The sequence below is a fragment of the Anomaloglossus baeobatrachus genome, chromosome 4 (assembly GCF_048569485.1).
Source record: "Anomaloglossus baeobatrachus isolate aAnoBae1 chromosome 4, aAnoBae1.hap1, whole genome shotgun sequence".
Taxonomy (NCBI): Eukaryota; Metazoa; Chordata; class Amphibia; order Anura; family Aromobatidae; genus Anomaloglossus; species Anomaloglossus baeobatrachus.
Window position 1 is genome coordinate 336410230 of NC_134356.1, and position 15377 is coordinate 336425606.

Below are 15377 nucleotides of genomic sequence, written 5' to 3' on the forward strand. Positions count from 1 at the left end.
GTTTCCACATCTTAGTTGCCAATGAATTGCTGCTGGATCCGTACTAACAGAGGATTGCGGGACATAAGCTTTCAGTATGAAGTCACCACCTGAAACCAGGTGTGAACAACAAACATAACACACAATGTGACAAATTGTTTGCTGACTCAATGACAACAGTCTGACATAACTGACAAATCTACTAACCTGCCACCCTCATGATTGACACGGGTGATGTAACGTTCTCCGCACCAGCCTGCAACAAAAACATTAAACAAGCTATTACTTATACAGAAAACAAAAACTAGAATACTCCGTTCACACAAAGTAAAAACAAGTTACACTAAACCTTTCAGCCCTATTCTAGAAGTCTAAGCATGTCCTTGACATCCTAAACAAGTGTTATTTGCACAAAATCAATTACTATTGCAGTTATCTTGCATGATTGATGTTTTTCTCACTTGCCGCAGCATCCTCGCAACTCTCGAAATTTCGAGCATGAGCACGAATTACCTTCTCCGAGAGCGCGAAAAGATATACTTTACCTGGCATTATTGGCACACTGAGGAATGGGAAAGCACACATGGCTTCATTGGGCATGATCGGAGAGAAAGAAAGCCACGTACATGAGCAAGGCACCATAAGGATGTGACATGGGATGTCATATTTAGGGGGGGCATGATTACATTGCCTGAGGATGGACGTTTGGGGGTAAAGCGATGTACCCACCCCCCAACTAGCGGCAGACAATTTTAGGGAATTTGCTTATGCCGAGCGACCACAATATAACTTGTGTCTGTACATATAAAGAACTCCATGACCATGTGGACTTACACGCACTAACTCCAGGCGATCCTACCCACTGTCTCCATTCCACCCACTATCTCCGGGCAGTCACGCCCAGTCACTTCCATGCCAGATACTGCAAGTAGGCCCAAGACTTGTATGACACAGTATTTGTATACGCCTAAAGTGTGAATAATCCTTTACATTTAGTGTTTAGTGGAAACCAAACTGCTCCTTTCATCCTAAACCTGCAGTACCCAGACTCCCACAGTACCTCACAAGTGGATATGATCTTTGCACAAAACTTGACTTCTAGAAAAGTGTCTTATTTAAATGAGTGTAGAAGGGTGTCAGTCAATGTCATTGTTATACACTGTTAAGGTACCGTCACATATAATGAGATCGCTAGCGAGATCGCAGCTGAGTCACGGTTTCTGTGACGCAGTAGCGATTCCGTTAGCGATCTTGTTATGTGTGACACCTACCAGCGATCAGGCCCCTGCTGTGAGATCTCTAGTCATTGCAGAATGGTCCAGGCCATTTTCTTCAAAGGCGATGTCCTGCTGGGCAGGACACATCGCTGTGTTTGACACTGTGTGACAGGGTCACAGTGACTGCTGAGATCGTTATACAGGGCGCTACTGCGACCTGTATCGTTCCTGCATCATTGGTAAGGTCTGACTGTGTGACATCTCACCTATCAGGTCGCATCGTTTTCGGGATCGCTGGTAAGTCGTTGTGTGTGACTGGGCCTTTAAACCTGAGAAATTACGGTAGTACTTGTAAATAAAGTAATCACACTGGAGCAAGCCTTCAAGCCTGTTATCTAGAAAAATAGGTCTCTATATGCACAGCATATGTACTGTAGATAAGACACTTATGGCTTGCTCCCTAGCTCCTGAGACACTGAACCTTCTCACCACAGAGATAAGAAAATGGATATCTACATCTAAAAGAGCAGAGATGAACGAACCCAAGCAGTAAAGTTCGAGGTTCTTACCAGATACCTAGTGTCTGGGGTTCAAGCTCAAACATGGACTTCTGACGGAATTCCATGTCTGCGTTCAGATGCTGTTCAGATGCTGAATAACGTTTGTTGAAAGACAGCACAGGCATCTTGCCATAATCGCACACTGTGACTCAGATGTAGCTGAGCTGGAATTGTCGTGGGACCTTGTGTGGATTACGTCAGACCTGCAGGGGTGTTTTGGGGATTAATTAAAAGGTGAAAGAGAGTGCTTTTTTATTTTATTTCAAATACAGGACTTTTTTGGTGTTTGTGTTTATTTAATTTCACTTACAAATTAGTAATAGGGAGGGTCGCAGATGCCTCACATTACTAATCTAGAACTTAGTGGCAGCTCTGAGCTGAGATTAACCACTTATTACCCCAATTGCCACCACACCAGGGCAATCGGGAAGAGTCGGGTACAGTGCTGGGATAGTCACATCTAATGGATTTGGCAATCCTAGACGGCTGCAGGCTGCTATTTTTAGGCGGGGCGCCTCAATACTCATGAGTCTCTCCAGCCAGAGAATAAAAGCCCCTAGCTGTCAGGCTTTATCATGGATGGGTATCAAAATTGAGGGAAGGGGGGGGGGAATGCATGTCGTTTTTAAAATTATTTATTTAAAATAATTTTTTTAAAAAGCCGCATGCGGTTTCTGTTTGATACACAGCCAAGAGAAGCATATGCCTGGGGGCTGTAGCCGTATGCTTTATCTAAGCTAGTTACAATATGAGGGATCCTACGTCGTTTTTTAAAAAAAATGTATTTATTTTTACTGTGTGATATAGACCAGCAAACAATGTCTGTGATTGGAAGCGTCAGACTTGCTGTCACTCAGTGTGGGGGCGCTTCTGACTGTACCCAATCACAGACACCGGTGGGCGGGGAAAGCAGTGAATATATATGAGGCTAATGAGCGGCTCTGGAAGCAGAATGAGCAGCCGAGGGAGCAATTATTACAGCCACGCCGTGGCTCAGTAAGTATAGCGTGCTCGCTTTATTATTTTTTTCTTTACTGTGCCTTTATTTTTTTTTCCTACACGAATGCCGGATCTGGCACTTGGGTACCTTTGAACCCACATGGGTCGGACTTTACAGTCTGAGTCGGCTCATCACTATTTTTAACCCATTAAATAAAAATGATTAAAAAAAAAAAACCCACGCATTGTCAAAACCGCATGTGTTTTTTAATGTGTTTTTGGGCCAGAGGCTATGTTTTTCTGGCCAAAAGTAGCAGTTTCGTAGTGAACACAGTGCAGTTTTGTGGTGAACAAAAAACGTCAGCATTCGGATATAAACTTATGAGTATACAATGTTTCGATACTGATGAGATAGAGAGCATTTAATTTTTGAATGTTTGAAATGACGCCGGATTCTGATTTTGACATGACCAATCATACATCCAACATACTTCTTACAATCTAGTAAATATATAACTCCCTCAGTGTAGCAACTCAGAAATTAGAATTTGGTAGGTGTCCCCTGTACTAAATAAATAAAAATTATTACTTTTAAAAGTGTAATTACATGCAAAGCAAGGATGGTGGTCACATTTATAAAAACGTCTCTATGAGAGCCACCTCTTATTCCTATGTATATCGCAATCCACCTGATGATTGGGACAAAGCATACTGCCTAAATTGGAACCCCTCTAGCTACAAATCTAACATCTGTTTTTTGACATGCCACAGCTAGGGTTATAACAAAATTTAAAATCGGTAAGTATCTTTTAATGATTTTAACTATCTGGTCATATTGTGGAATGTACTGGGTGGAAAATGTAACAAACTGTGCGTCATAGGTCCTGTAACAACTTTTTCTCTTTTTAATATCCAAAAAATAAAGACTTCCAGTCTACATTCATCATTAAAGAGTTTGCTCTTTTTAAAGACCATTCCGGATAACCTCTCGTTTAAAGCCAGTTGCATACTTTAGCAGATTTAGTGAGAAAACGGATTAGATTGAGAGCAACTTCTCTTTGTTCTAATAAGCTCCCCTACAGGGATATGCTTAATAATATAGGGAGGTAAGCAGGATTGTGCTTGCAATAAGGAGTTGCTATTGGTGGGCTCTGAATGGACTGATTATCACACAGTTAATTATGTCATCTCCAGTTAAAGAGATGTCCAAACAATTAATAGTCTTATTCTGAAAGTTATTCTTAAATGTGAGATTGAAAGTACTGTTATTTAGATATTACAGAAAACTATTCGCCTGTAAGATGAAAAAAAGTGCATTAAAAACCTTGAAGGCTGAGAATAGCATTTCAGTAGTATACAAATCTTAATAGGAAATGTAAAAAATAGATCAAGCTAACAAAATTAGCTACTGAAACAGAAATCTGCAACAAAATTAAAGTAAATCCCCAAAACAAACGGATGATATCAGCCCCTTAATAGAGAACAGGATAATTATAGACGACAAAGAAAAGGCTGAGATATTAAACAGGCACTTTCATCTGTGTTCATGAAGAAGCTGACTGTTCCAGAGATCATTCAGCAAGTGAAAAATCAAAGTTAACCATCTGATATAACTAATTTAACACAAGAAGAAGTATGCCTGCGTCTCAGTACATTAAACACTGAAAAATGGGCAGATGGGCTCAGAATGCAGCCGGCTGCACGGATGTGACGTGGCAGCATTTCACGGGTACGTCACTGGATGGGGAACAGCGGTCTGCAATAGCGCCTCTCACAGGCACTATTGCCAACACAAGGTATTTGAGAGAAACATTGTTTCTCAACATAATATCGAACTAGACAATAAAAAATATGGGTGAACCACCCCTTTAAGAAATGCATGGCATGCTATCAATGAATGGTCTCATTTGATACTTAAAGGGGTGGTTCACTAGCCTGCAATAGTGGTCACAGCACTGAAACTGATAGGGAAGGCTTTTTCTAAATACCTTACTCAGCCAATTCTGCCGCTGAGCGGCGCAATTATAAACTGCTCATTTCCATGAAGTGACCTCCCTGTGCTCTGTGACCTATGAGATCCGGGAGGATCACATCAGCTTCCAGTGAACCCGAAATCACCAACGTCGGCCCCAGTCTTCCTCAGTGATTGGGCTGTGGGCAGCTTTTCACCGCTCATCATAGCCCAGCATCTTGCGCACTTTCTGCTTTGATACAGAGCGTCGCAAGCAGGAACGATGCTGGGCTGTGACGAGCAGTGAAACACTGCCCACACTCAGGAAGACTGGGGCCGGCCTCGGAAATCTCGGGTCAACTGAAAGTCGACATGGCATCACCAGATCTCAGAGGTCATGGAGCTCAAGGGGTCACTTCATGGGGATGAGCAGAGCACAATAGCGCACCTCAGACAGAGGCAGAATTGGCTGAACAAGGTTTTCAGAAAAAGTCTTCCATATCAGTTTTACAGGGAGGTGGTCATTATTGCAGAGTAGTGAACGACTCCTTTAACTAATCATAGTAGATTAACTGTCCACCATAATGGTTATTTTTGTGCTGAGTAGATACTTAATCTGAAAACAAACAGGAGATTACAGAAGATCACCAATAAAAAATAATAGGTATTTATCTGGAGTGTGTTATTATAGTGTTGGTATTCAACCAAGTCATCTAAATAATGTAGCCTTGAGTTCCTTATCTGTGCGATGCTTGTATGTTCTAATGCACATACGTATCCAAATCAAAAACAAAACAGGACATAAAAAAAAACAAAACACCACATTATTTCTCAATGTAGTCGCATGTGATATCTATGCAAAGTGCAGCCACATCTAGCGTGTGTGTGTGTGTGTGTGTGTGTGTGTGTGTGTGTGTATTAGGGCTGTGGAGTCGGAGTTGGTGTTCATTTTGGTGGAGTCAGGGTTGGTATAAAATGGACCGACTCCAACTCCTAGAATATATTGGGGTACAGTGGTTCAGTGCAGTATCAATGTGATGAATATTTTTTCATAGGACTTTGGGAAAGGTATGAAATGTCTGTTTTATTCCTGGTCAAAGAATCTAGGCAATTAGTTAAGATAACAAAAGAACAAAGAAAAAACAGGTCACCAGACCGTGAATGGATAATAGCAGTGCCCGGAAATCCTGGACCGGTATCCAGGTGCATATAATGAAGTAGAAAAAAAATGGAGATTCCAGCAACGCAAGTAAAATGTAAAACATAGCTTTATTAGGAATAAAAGTTAAAAGCCATGGGAAAAAAACGTCCATTTAGCTCCATAAGTAGACCAGGTAAATGTCTGCGTGTTTCAGGCAAAACATGCCCATTAAAAGCATGTTGTGCCTGAAACGCGTAGACACACTTACCTGGTCTACTTATGGAGCTAAATGGACGTTTTTTCCCATGGCTTTTAACTTTTATTCCTAATAAAGCTATGTTTTACATTTTACTGAGCGGTGCTGGAATCTCCATTTTTTCTACTTCACTATTAGTTGAGATGAATCTGTGCTGCACTATAGCTACATGATAGTAGATGTAACCATTTTACTACAGTAAATTTATCACAAACATGAGTCATATACAGTTGAAACCTGAAATGTACATACACTATCTAAAATCACACATCTGCATGTTTTTCTCACTATCTGACATCAAATCAAAATAAACTTCTCAGGATCTCAGATCTCACGAAGAGCATTGTGGGCTTGCAAAAGTCTGGTGCATTCTCGGGTAAACTTTTTAGATACCTGAAGGTGCCTCATTCATCTGGACAAACAATTAAACGCAAGTACAAACAAGATGGGAATGTCCAACCATCATACCGCTCAGGAAGGAGACAGGTTCTGTGTACCAGATATGAACGTGCTTTAGTCAGACATGCGAACATTAACCCAAGAACAAAAGACCTTGTGAAGATGCTGGCAGAAGCTGGTAAGATTGTGTCATTATCCACAGTGAAATGAGTACTGTATCAACATGGGGCGTAAGGCCAGTCTGCCAGGAAGAAGCCATTACTCCTAAAGAAACATAAAAATGCCAGATTACATTTTTGCAAATGCACACAGATCAAAGCCCTTAATTTTTGGAGTCATGTCCTGTCGGCTGGCGAAACTAAAATTGAACTGTTTGGCCATAATGACCATTGTTACCTTTGGAGGAAAAACGATGAAGCTATGAAGCCTAAGAACACCATCCCAACTGTGAAACACAGGGGTGGCAGCATCATGTTGTGGGGTTGTTCTGCTGCAGGAGGGACTGGTGCACTTCACAAAATAGATGGCATCACGAGGAAAGCAGATTATGCAGCAATACTGCAGCAACATCTCAAGACATCAGCCAGGTACTTAAAGCTTGGGCAGAAAGGGGTCTTCCAAATGGGTAATGGCCTAAGGCATATTGCCAAACTGGTTACAAAGTGGCTTAAGGATAACAAAGTCAATGTTTTGCAGCGGCCATCACAAACCCCTGATTGCTGATGTATGTAAAGCGCTATGGAATTAATAGCGCTATATAAGTGAATAAATATTATATATTATAATATCAATCCAATTAAAAATTTATGGGCAAAGCTGAAAAGGCAGGTGCGAGCAAGGCAACCTACAACCATAGCTCAGTTACACCAGTTGTCAGGATGAATGGGTCCAAATTCCTACCAACTATTGTGAGAAGCTTGTGGAAGGAAAGCTAAAACGTTTCACCCAATTCATACAGTTTAAGGGCAATGGTACCAAATACTAATGAAATGTATGGAAACTTTTGAATTTGCAGAAAGTAATAAAAATGCCTTGAAACATTCTCTCTCTCATTATTCTGGCATTTGGCAAATATAAATAACTTTGGTTCCTAATTGACCTAAAACAGGAAAGGTTTATTCTGATTTCATGTCAGATAGTGAGGAAAAACATAAGAAATTGCGCATTAAGACTAGAAAACCAAAAAAAAAAAGCATAACCTTTATTGTACATCAATTATTAAAAAATATTAAAAAGGTGGACAATATCCCACAGTGTGGTGAACTTAAGGGAATGCCAGCACAAATATACAGTAGATACAAAAAAATTTCATGGAAAAAAAAACAAAAACAAAAACATGATAATCAGCAGTGTACACAAAAAGGAAAGACTTGAGAAAGGCTGAAGACGCTGATGTACAGTAAAGGTTATTTTTTTTATACGGTAGTCGTAATGCGCAATTTCTTCTTGGATACTATACATTTCTGCAGCAATTCTGCAGAATTTCTGCAGCAAAAAGAAGTAGCATGTCACTTCTTTTCTGCCACTTTCTGCGTTTTTCCGTGTTCAAATGTTAAAAAAAAAACGCAGGGACAAAGCCACAAACAAAAACGAGGTAAATTCGCACCAAAAAAATTAACCAAACCGCAGTAAAAATGTACGTTTTTGGTGCGTTTTTTCTGTAGGTAGGTGCGTTTCTTTGCCAGGTGTGTTTTTCACTGGAGAAACAAATCCGCAATGTGCGCACATAGCCTAACAGTGTAAACTTGGTGTGTCTTCTAAATAACTCACACAGCCATTAATATCTAAAACCACTGGGAACAAAAGGAAGTACACCCGTAAGTGAAAATGTCAAAATTATGCTCAAAGTGTTAAAATTTGGTGTGGCCACCGTTATTTTCAAGCATTGCCTTAACTCTCTTGGCATGGAGTTCACTAGAGCTTCACAGGAGCCGCTGGAATCCTCTTCTACTCCTCCATGACCAGATCATGGAGCTGATGGATGTTAGAGACCTTCCGCGCCTCCACTTTCTGTTTGAGTATGTCTCACAGATGCCCAATAAGCTTTAGGTCTGGAGACATGCTTGGCCAGTCCAGCACCTCTAGGGTTCATGTTCATGTTAAGTATTTGGTTGGAAAAAATTTTGCATCTCTTGACAGGAAAAACGCCACGCGAAAAGGCACATTTTTTGCACGCTTTTCTTTTTATTATTGTCAATGGTGACAACAGCAGGCAAATTTTCAAGGAAAAAAACACTCAACATATGCACCACACTTCAGGATTCTCCTGGCATAAGGATTTGCTTGCAGTTTTGTGACTAAACTGCATCACAAAACGCACTATGTGCACACAGTCTTACCCTCAGTTTCTTTAGCAAGGCAGTGGTCATTTTGGAGGTGTGTTTACAGTTGTTACGTGGGAATTCGGCCCTGCATTATGTAATTCGGAGGTGAGCAAGATCTGCTATGTCACAATTAATGTTAGCACTCATGCAACCCCAAACCATGACACTCCCACCACTTTGTTTGACTGTAGGAAAGACACACTTGTCTTTGTACTCCTCAACTGGTTGCCACCACACATACTTGACACCATCTGAACCAAATAAGCTTTTCTTCATCTCATCAGACCACAGGAAATGTATCCAGTAATCCATGTCTTTAGTCTGCATGTCTTCAGCAAACTGTTTGTGGGCTTTCTTGTGCATCATCTTGAGAAAATGCTTCCTTCTGGAATGACAGCCATGCAGACCAATTTCATACAGTGAACAGGGTATGGTCTGAGCACTGACAGGTTGGTCACCTACCACCCCTTTAACCTCTGTAGTAATGCTGGCAGCACTCATATGTCCATCTTGAAAAGACAATGTATGGATATGACGCCAAGCTCATGAATTCAACTTCTTTGGTCGAGGTCTCTTCTGAGTGGATCCTGTCTTGTTAAACCAGTGTATGGTCTTGCCCACCCTACTACAACTCTGTTTCAGGTGTTGGCAATCTTCTTATAGCCTGGGCCATCTTTATGTAGAGCAACAATTCTTTGTTTAAGATCTTCAGCGCATTCTTTGCCATGAGGAGCCATGATGAACTTCCAGTGACCAGTACGAGAGTGTGTGCAGGATAACACCAAACTGAACAGACCTGCTCCCCATTCACACCTGAGACCATTCACACTAATCGGTAATTTGACAACAGAGAGGAAAATGGCTAATTGGGCACAATATGGTCATGTTCAGAAAATATATATCAAGGCTATGTGCGCACGTGTGCGTATTACATGCAGTTACGCTGCGCTTTGTAGCGCAGCGTAACTGCATGCGTCCTGCGTCCCCTGCATAATCTATGGAGATTGTGCAGGGGCTGTGCGCACGTGGCGTCTTAGAGCGCAGCGCTTCGGCTGCTGCCCGAAGCGCGCGTTCTAAGAAGTGACATGTCACTTCTTCCGTGCGCTTTGCCGGCAGCCCCTGCTCTGTCTATGGCAAGAGCTGCATGCAAAGCGCACGTTCTCTGCCGGCACCATGCGCTTCAGAATGGAGCTTTTCAGCTGCGCAGTGAAGCGCACCTTTTAGGTGCGGTGCAGAGCGCACACGTGCGCACATAGCCTTACTGTGCTAAAATTACTAAGGGCAGGGTATTGTAGACAAATTGCTGCTAGTTAATATTTGGGCACTAAATACCCATATTATTTGGGCATGGTATGTGGCATTAGTTGACTGGGGTATTTATTTTTGGACAAGTTATTCGAGCACTATAACTTGCTACTATTTGTGCTCTAAATTTTGAGGTTATTTTAACCTTGTATAGTGATTTTGTTGCATATTATTTGAGCTCTATACATTAGTCTGTTTGGGATATTTGGTAAGCACTGTATATTGGTATTAGTTGATGGGATTTTTTTCATACATATTGGCATTTTTGGTATATTGGTATTTTTGAAGCACCATACACTGGTATTAATTGATAGAATTTTTTTGGTACATAATCAGGCACTCTGTTGGAATTCTTTAGCACTGTATAATGATGTGTTACTGTGTATTCTGTATTTGTTGACTATATTGTGTGTTTAATATCTGTATTTTGTACCTGATGTCTGTACTGTGACTTTTTGTCTGCATTGTGTCTTTTCTGTGTTTTGTTATGTGTATTTGATGGGCTATTGTGTATTCAATATCTGTATTGTATTTGATGTCTGTATAGTGTATTTGATGTGTGTATTTGTGTGGATCAGTGATGTTGAAAGCCATGCTGTTGACAAAGTATTTTGCTATCAAGGACACCCCAGACATACAGGCAGGGCCGGATTAAGGTTGGTGGGGGCCCCTGGGCAGAAAATCTGGTGGGGGCCCCATAAACGTTAACATTTTTAGCCATAACAGTAGAGCACGAACTGTAGCATTTAGATATAAATCCAATAAACATGTATCTTAAGGCCCCGTCACATTAAGCAACATCGCTAGCAACATCGCTGCTAACGAACAACTTTTGTGACGTTGCTAGTGATGTTGCTGTGTGGGACATCCAGCAACAACCTGGCCCCTGCTGTGAGGTCGTTGGTTGTTGCTGAATGTCCTGGGCCATTTTTTAGTTGTTGCTGTCCCGCTGTGAAGCGCACATCGCTGTGTGTGACAGCGAGACAGCAACAACTAAATGTGCAGGCAGCAGGAGCCGGCTTCTGCGGAGGCTGGTAACCAATGTAAACATCGGGTAACCAAGAAGCCCTGTCCTTGGTTACCCGATATTTACCTTTGTTACCAGCCTCCGCCGCTCTCACTGTCAGTGCCGGCTCCTGCTCTGTGCACATGTAGCTGCAGCACACATCGGGTTAATTAACCCGATGTGTGCTGTAACTAGGAGAGCAAGGAGCCAGCGCTAAGCATTGTGCGCTGCTCCCTGCTCTGTGCACATGTAGCTGCAGCACACATCGGGTTAATTAACCCGATGTGTGCTGTAACTAGGAGAGCAGGGAGCCAGCGCTCAGTGTGCGCTGCTTCCTGCTCTCTGCACGTGTAGCTGCGTGCGCTGGTAACCAAGGTAAATATCGGGTTGGTTACCCGATATTTACCTTAGTTACCAAGCGCAGCATCTTCCACGCGGCGCTGGGGGCTGGTCACTGGTTGCTGGTGAGCTCACCAGCAACTTGTGTAGCGACGCTCCAGCGATCCCTGCCAGGTCAGGTTGCTGGTGGGATCGCTGGAGCGTCGCAGTGTGACATCTCACCAGCAACCTCCTAGCAACTTACCAGCGATCCCTATCGTTGTTGGGATCGCTGGTAAGTTGCTTAGTGTGACTGGACCTTTACCCTGATCTGCCATATTCAGATTTACAGGACTACAATACAGATACAGTCCAGGATAACTCACAGCCGTCACTTATACACACAGTACAATACAGATACAGTCCAGGATCACTCACAGCCGTCACTTATACACACAGAACAATACAGATACAGTCCAGGATCACTCACAGCCGTCACTTATACACACAGTACAATACAGATACAGTCCAGGATCACTCACAGCCGTCACTTATACACACAGTACAATACAGATACAGTCCAGGATCACTCACAGCCGTCACTTATACACACAGTACAATACAGATACAGTCCAGGATTACTCACAGCCGTCACTTATACAAAGAAAGTAGAGTAAAGGGGGCTTTACACGCTGCGACATCGCTAATGCGGAGTCTTTGGGGTCACGGAATTCGTGACGCACATTCGGCCGCATTAGCGATGCCGTTTCGTGTGACACCGATAAGCGATTTTGCATCGTTGCAAAAACGTGCAAAATCGCTAATCGGCGACATGGGGGTCCATTCTCTAATATCGTTGCTGCAGTAGTAACGAAGTTGTTCCTCGTTCCTGTGGCAGCACACATCGCTCCGTGTGACACCGCAGGAACGAGGAAGCTCTCCTTACCTGCCTCCCGGCCGCTATGCAGAAGAAAGGAGGTGGGCGGGATGTTACATCCCGCTCATCTCCACCCCTCCGCTGCTATTGGGCGGCGGTTAAGTGACGCTTCAGTGGCGTCGCTGTGACGCCGCATGGACCGCCCCCTTAGAAAGGAGGCGGTTCGCCGGTCACAGCGACGTCGCCGGACAGGTAAGTATGTGTGACGGCTCTGGGCGATGTTGTGCGGCACGGGCAGCGATTTGCCCGTGTCGCGCAACAGATGGGGGCGGGTACGCACGCTAGCGATATCGGGACCGATATCGCAGCGTGTAAAGCGGCCTTTACTCACATATTTTTAATTGATCCCAATGTTAAGGCAGCCAGGGACGGCTCCAGGTTTTTGTGGTCCCCGGTTGAGTCTCAGTGGGCCCCATCCACACACAGACACACACATACACATACAGGCATACGTACATATACATATTTGAAGACAAATTCACAAAAATACATTTAAACAGACAAATATATGCACAGTCATATACACTGACATACATGCAGACACAGACGCATTACAGGTGTTAATATGGAGAAGTCACAAGCAGCCTCACTCACCTCTCCCGCTTGTTTTCAGCTCCTCCAGGACATATGGCTGTGTTGCATGATGGCCATCAATAACAGACATGACTGCACACCATGCACACTGACACAGCACTGATGTATATACATCACAGGAGGGGCTGGGGCCTACAATAAATACATTACAGGAGGGGCAGGGGGCATAGACATTACTGGGGGGGGCATAGACGTTACTGGAGTGGCAAACCGCTCTGGTGGCGTACACATTACTGGGATGGGTGGCTTAGCGCTCTGGGGGACCCATATAGTTCTGGGGTGCCGCATAGAGTGCTCTGATTCATATATACACACACACAGCTCTGCTTCAAACACACAGCTCTGCTTCACACACACAGCTCTGCTTCACACACACAGCTCTGCTTCACACCACACATCTTTCTTCAGCTCTGCTTCACACACACACACACACACACACACACACACACACAGCTCTGCTTCACACACACACACAGCTCTGCTTCACACCACAAATCTTTCTTCAGCTCTGCTTCACACACAGCTCTGCTTCACACCACACATCTTTCTTCAGCTCTGCTTCACACACAGCTCTGCTTCACACCACACATCTTTCTTCAGCTCTGCTTCACACACACACACACACACACACACACACAGCTCTGCTTCACACCACAAATCTTTCTTCAGCTCTGCTTCACACACAGCTCTGCTTCACACCACACATCTTTCTTCAGCTCTGCTTCACACACAGCTCTGCTTCACACCACACATCTTTCTTCAGCTCTGCTTCACACACACACACACACACACACACACAGCTCTGCTTCACACCACACATCTTTCTTCAGCTCTGCTTCACACACACACACACACACACACACACACACAGCTCTGCTTCACACCACACATCTTTCTTCAGCTCTGCTTCACACACACACACAGCTCTGCTTCACACCACACATCTTTCTTCAGCTCTGCTTCACACACAGCTCTGCTTCACACCACACATCTTTCTTCAGCTCTGCTTCACACACACACACACACACACACACACACAGCTCTGCTTCACACCACACATCTTTCTTCAGCTCTGCTTCACACACAGCTCTGCTTCACACCACACATCTTTCTTCAGCTCTGCTTCACACACACACACACACACACACACACACACACACAGCTCTGCTTCACACCACACATCTTTCTTCAGCTCTGCTTCTCTCACACACAGCTCTGCTTCACACCACACATCTTTCTTCAGCTCTGCTTCACACACACACACACACACACAGCTCTGCTTCACACCACACATCTTTCTTCAGCTCTGCTTCTCTCACACACACACAGCTCTGCTTCACACCACACATCTTTCTTCAGCTCTGCTTCTCTCACACACACAGCTCTGCTTCACACCACACATCTTTCTTCAGCTCTGCTTCTCTCACACACACACAGCTCTGCTTCACACCACACATCTTTCTTCAGCTCTGCTTCTCTCACACACACACAGCTCTGCTTCACACACAGACACACACACAGCTCTGCTTCACACAGACACACACACAGCTCTGCTTCACACCACACATTTCTTCAGCTCTGCTTCACACACACACAGCTCTCTTTCACACACACTCACACACAGCTCTGCTTCACACACAGACACACACACAGCTCTGCTTCACACCACACATTTCTTCAGCTCTGCTTCACACACACACATAGCTCTGCTTCACACACACACACAGCTCTCTTTCACACACACTCTCACACAGCTCTGCTTCACACACAGACACACACAGCTCTGCTTCACACCACACATTTCTTCAGCTCTGCTTCACACACAGCTCTGCTTCACAGACACACAGCTCTCTTTCACACACACACTCACACACACAGCTCTGCTTCACACACACAGCTCTGCATCACACACACAGCTCTGCATCACACCACACAGCTCTGCATCACACCACACAGCTCTGCATCACACCACACAGCTCTGCATCACACCACACAGCTCTGCATCACACCACACAGCTCTGCTTCACACACACACAGCTCTGCTTCACACACACACACTCACACACACAGCTCTGCTTCACACACAGACACACACAGCTCTGCTTCACACCACACATTTCTTCAGCTCTGCTTCACACACAGCTCTGCTTCACACACACACAGCTCTCTTTCACACACACACTCTCACACACAGCTCTGCATCACACCACACAGCTCTGCATCACACCACACAGCTCTGCTTCACACCACACAGCTCTGCATCACACCACACATCTTTCTTCAGCTCTGTCCCTACCTGCTCTGATGCCATCCTCCTGCTGCTCCGGTATAGGCCGCCATCGTCCTGCTGCTGTTCCGGTGCCGCGGCCATTCTCCTGCTCCGGTTAGTCTCCTCTCCTGGCCGCGGCGTGGGTCTTCTCCGCGGCCGGCCGCGCGCGTGGGTCCTCTCCT

The 15377-nt window shown here is 44.2% G+C and overlaps 1 protein-coding gene across 1 annotated transcript in view; it reads right to left on the reverse strand.

Annotated features, from left to right (window-relative positions):
* The window catches only part of FAM3C (FAM3 metabolism regulating signaling molecule C), a 116042-nt gene that overhangs the window by 50438 nt on the left and 50227 nt on the right, over positions 1-15377 (reverse strand). The window contains exon 3 of the mRNA XM_075345049.1: positions 187-235. Within this exon, the coding sequence (XP_075201164.1) occupies positions 187-199 (13 nt within the window). The 5' untranslated portion in view covers positions 200-235. The remainder of the gene's footprint in view (positions 1-186; positions 236-15377) is intronic.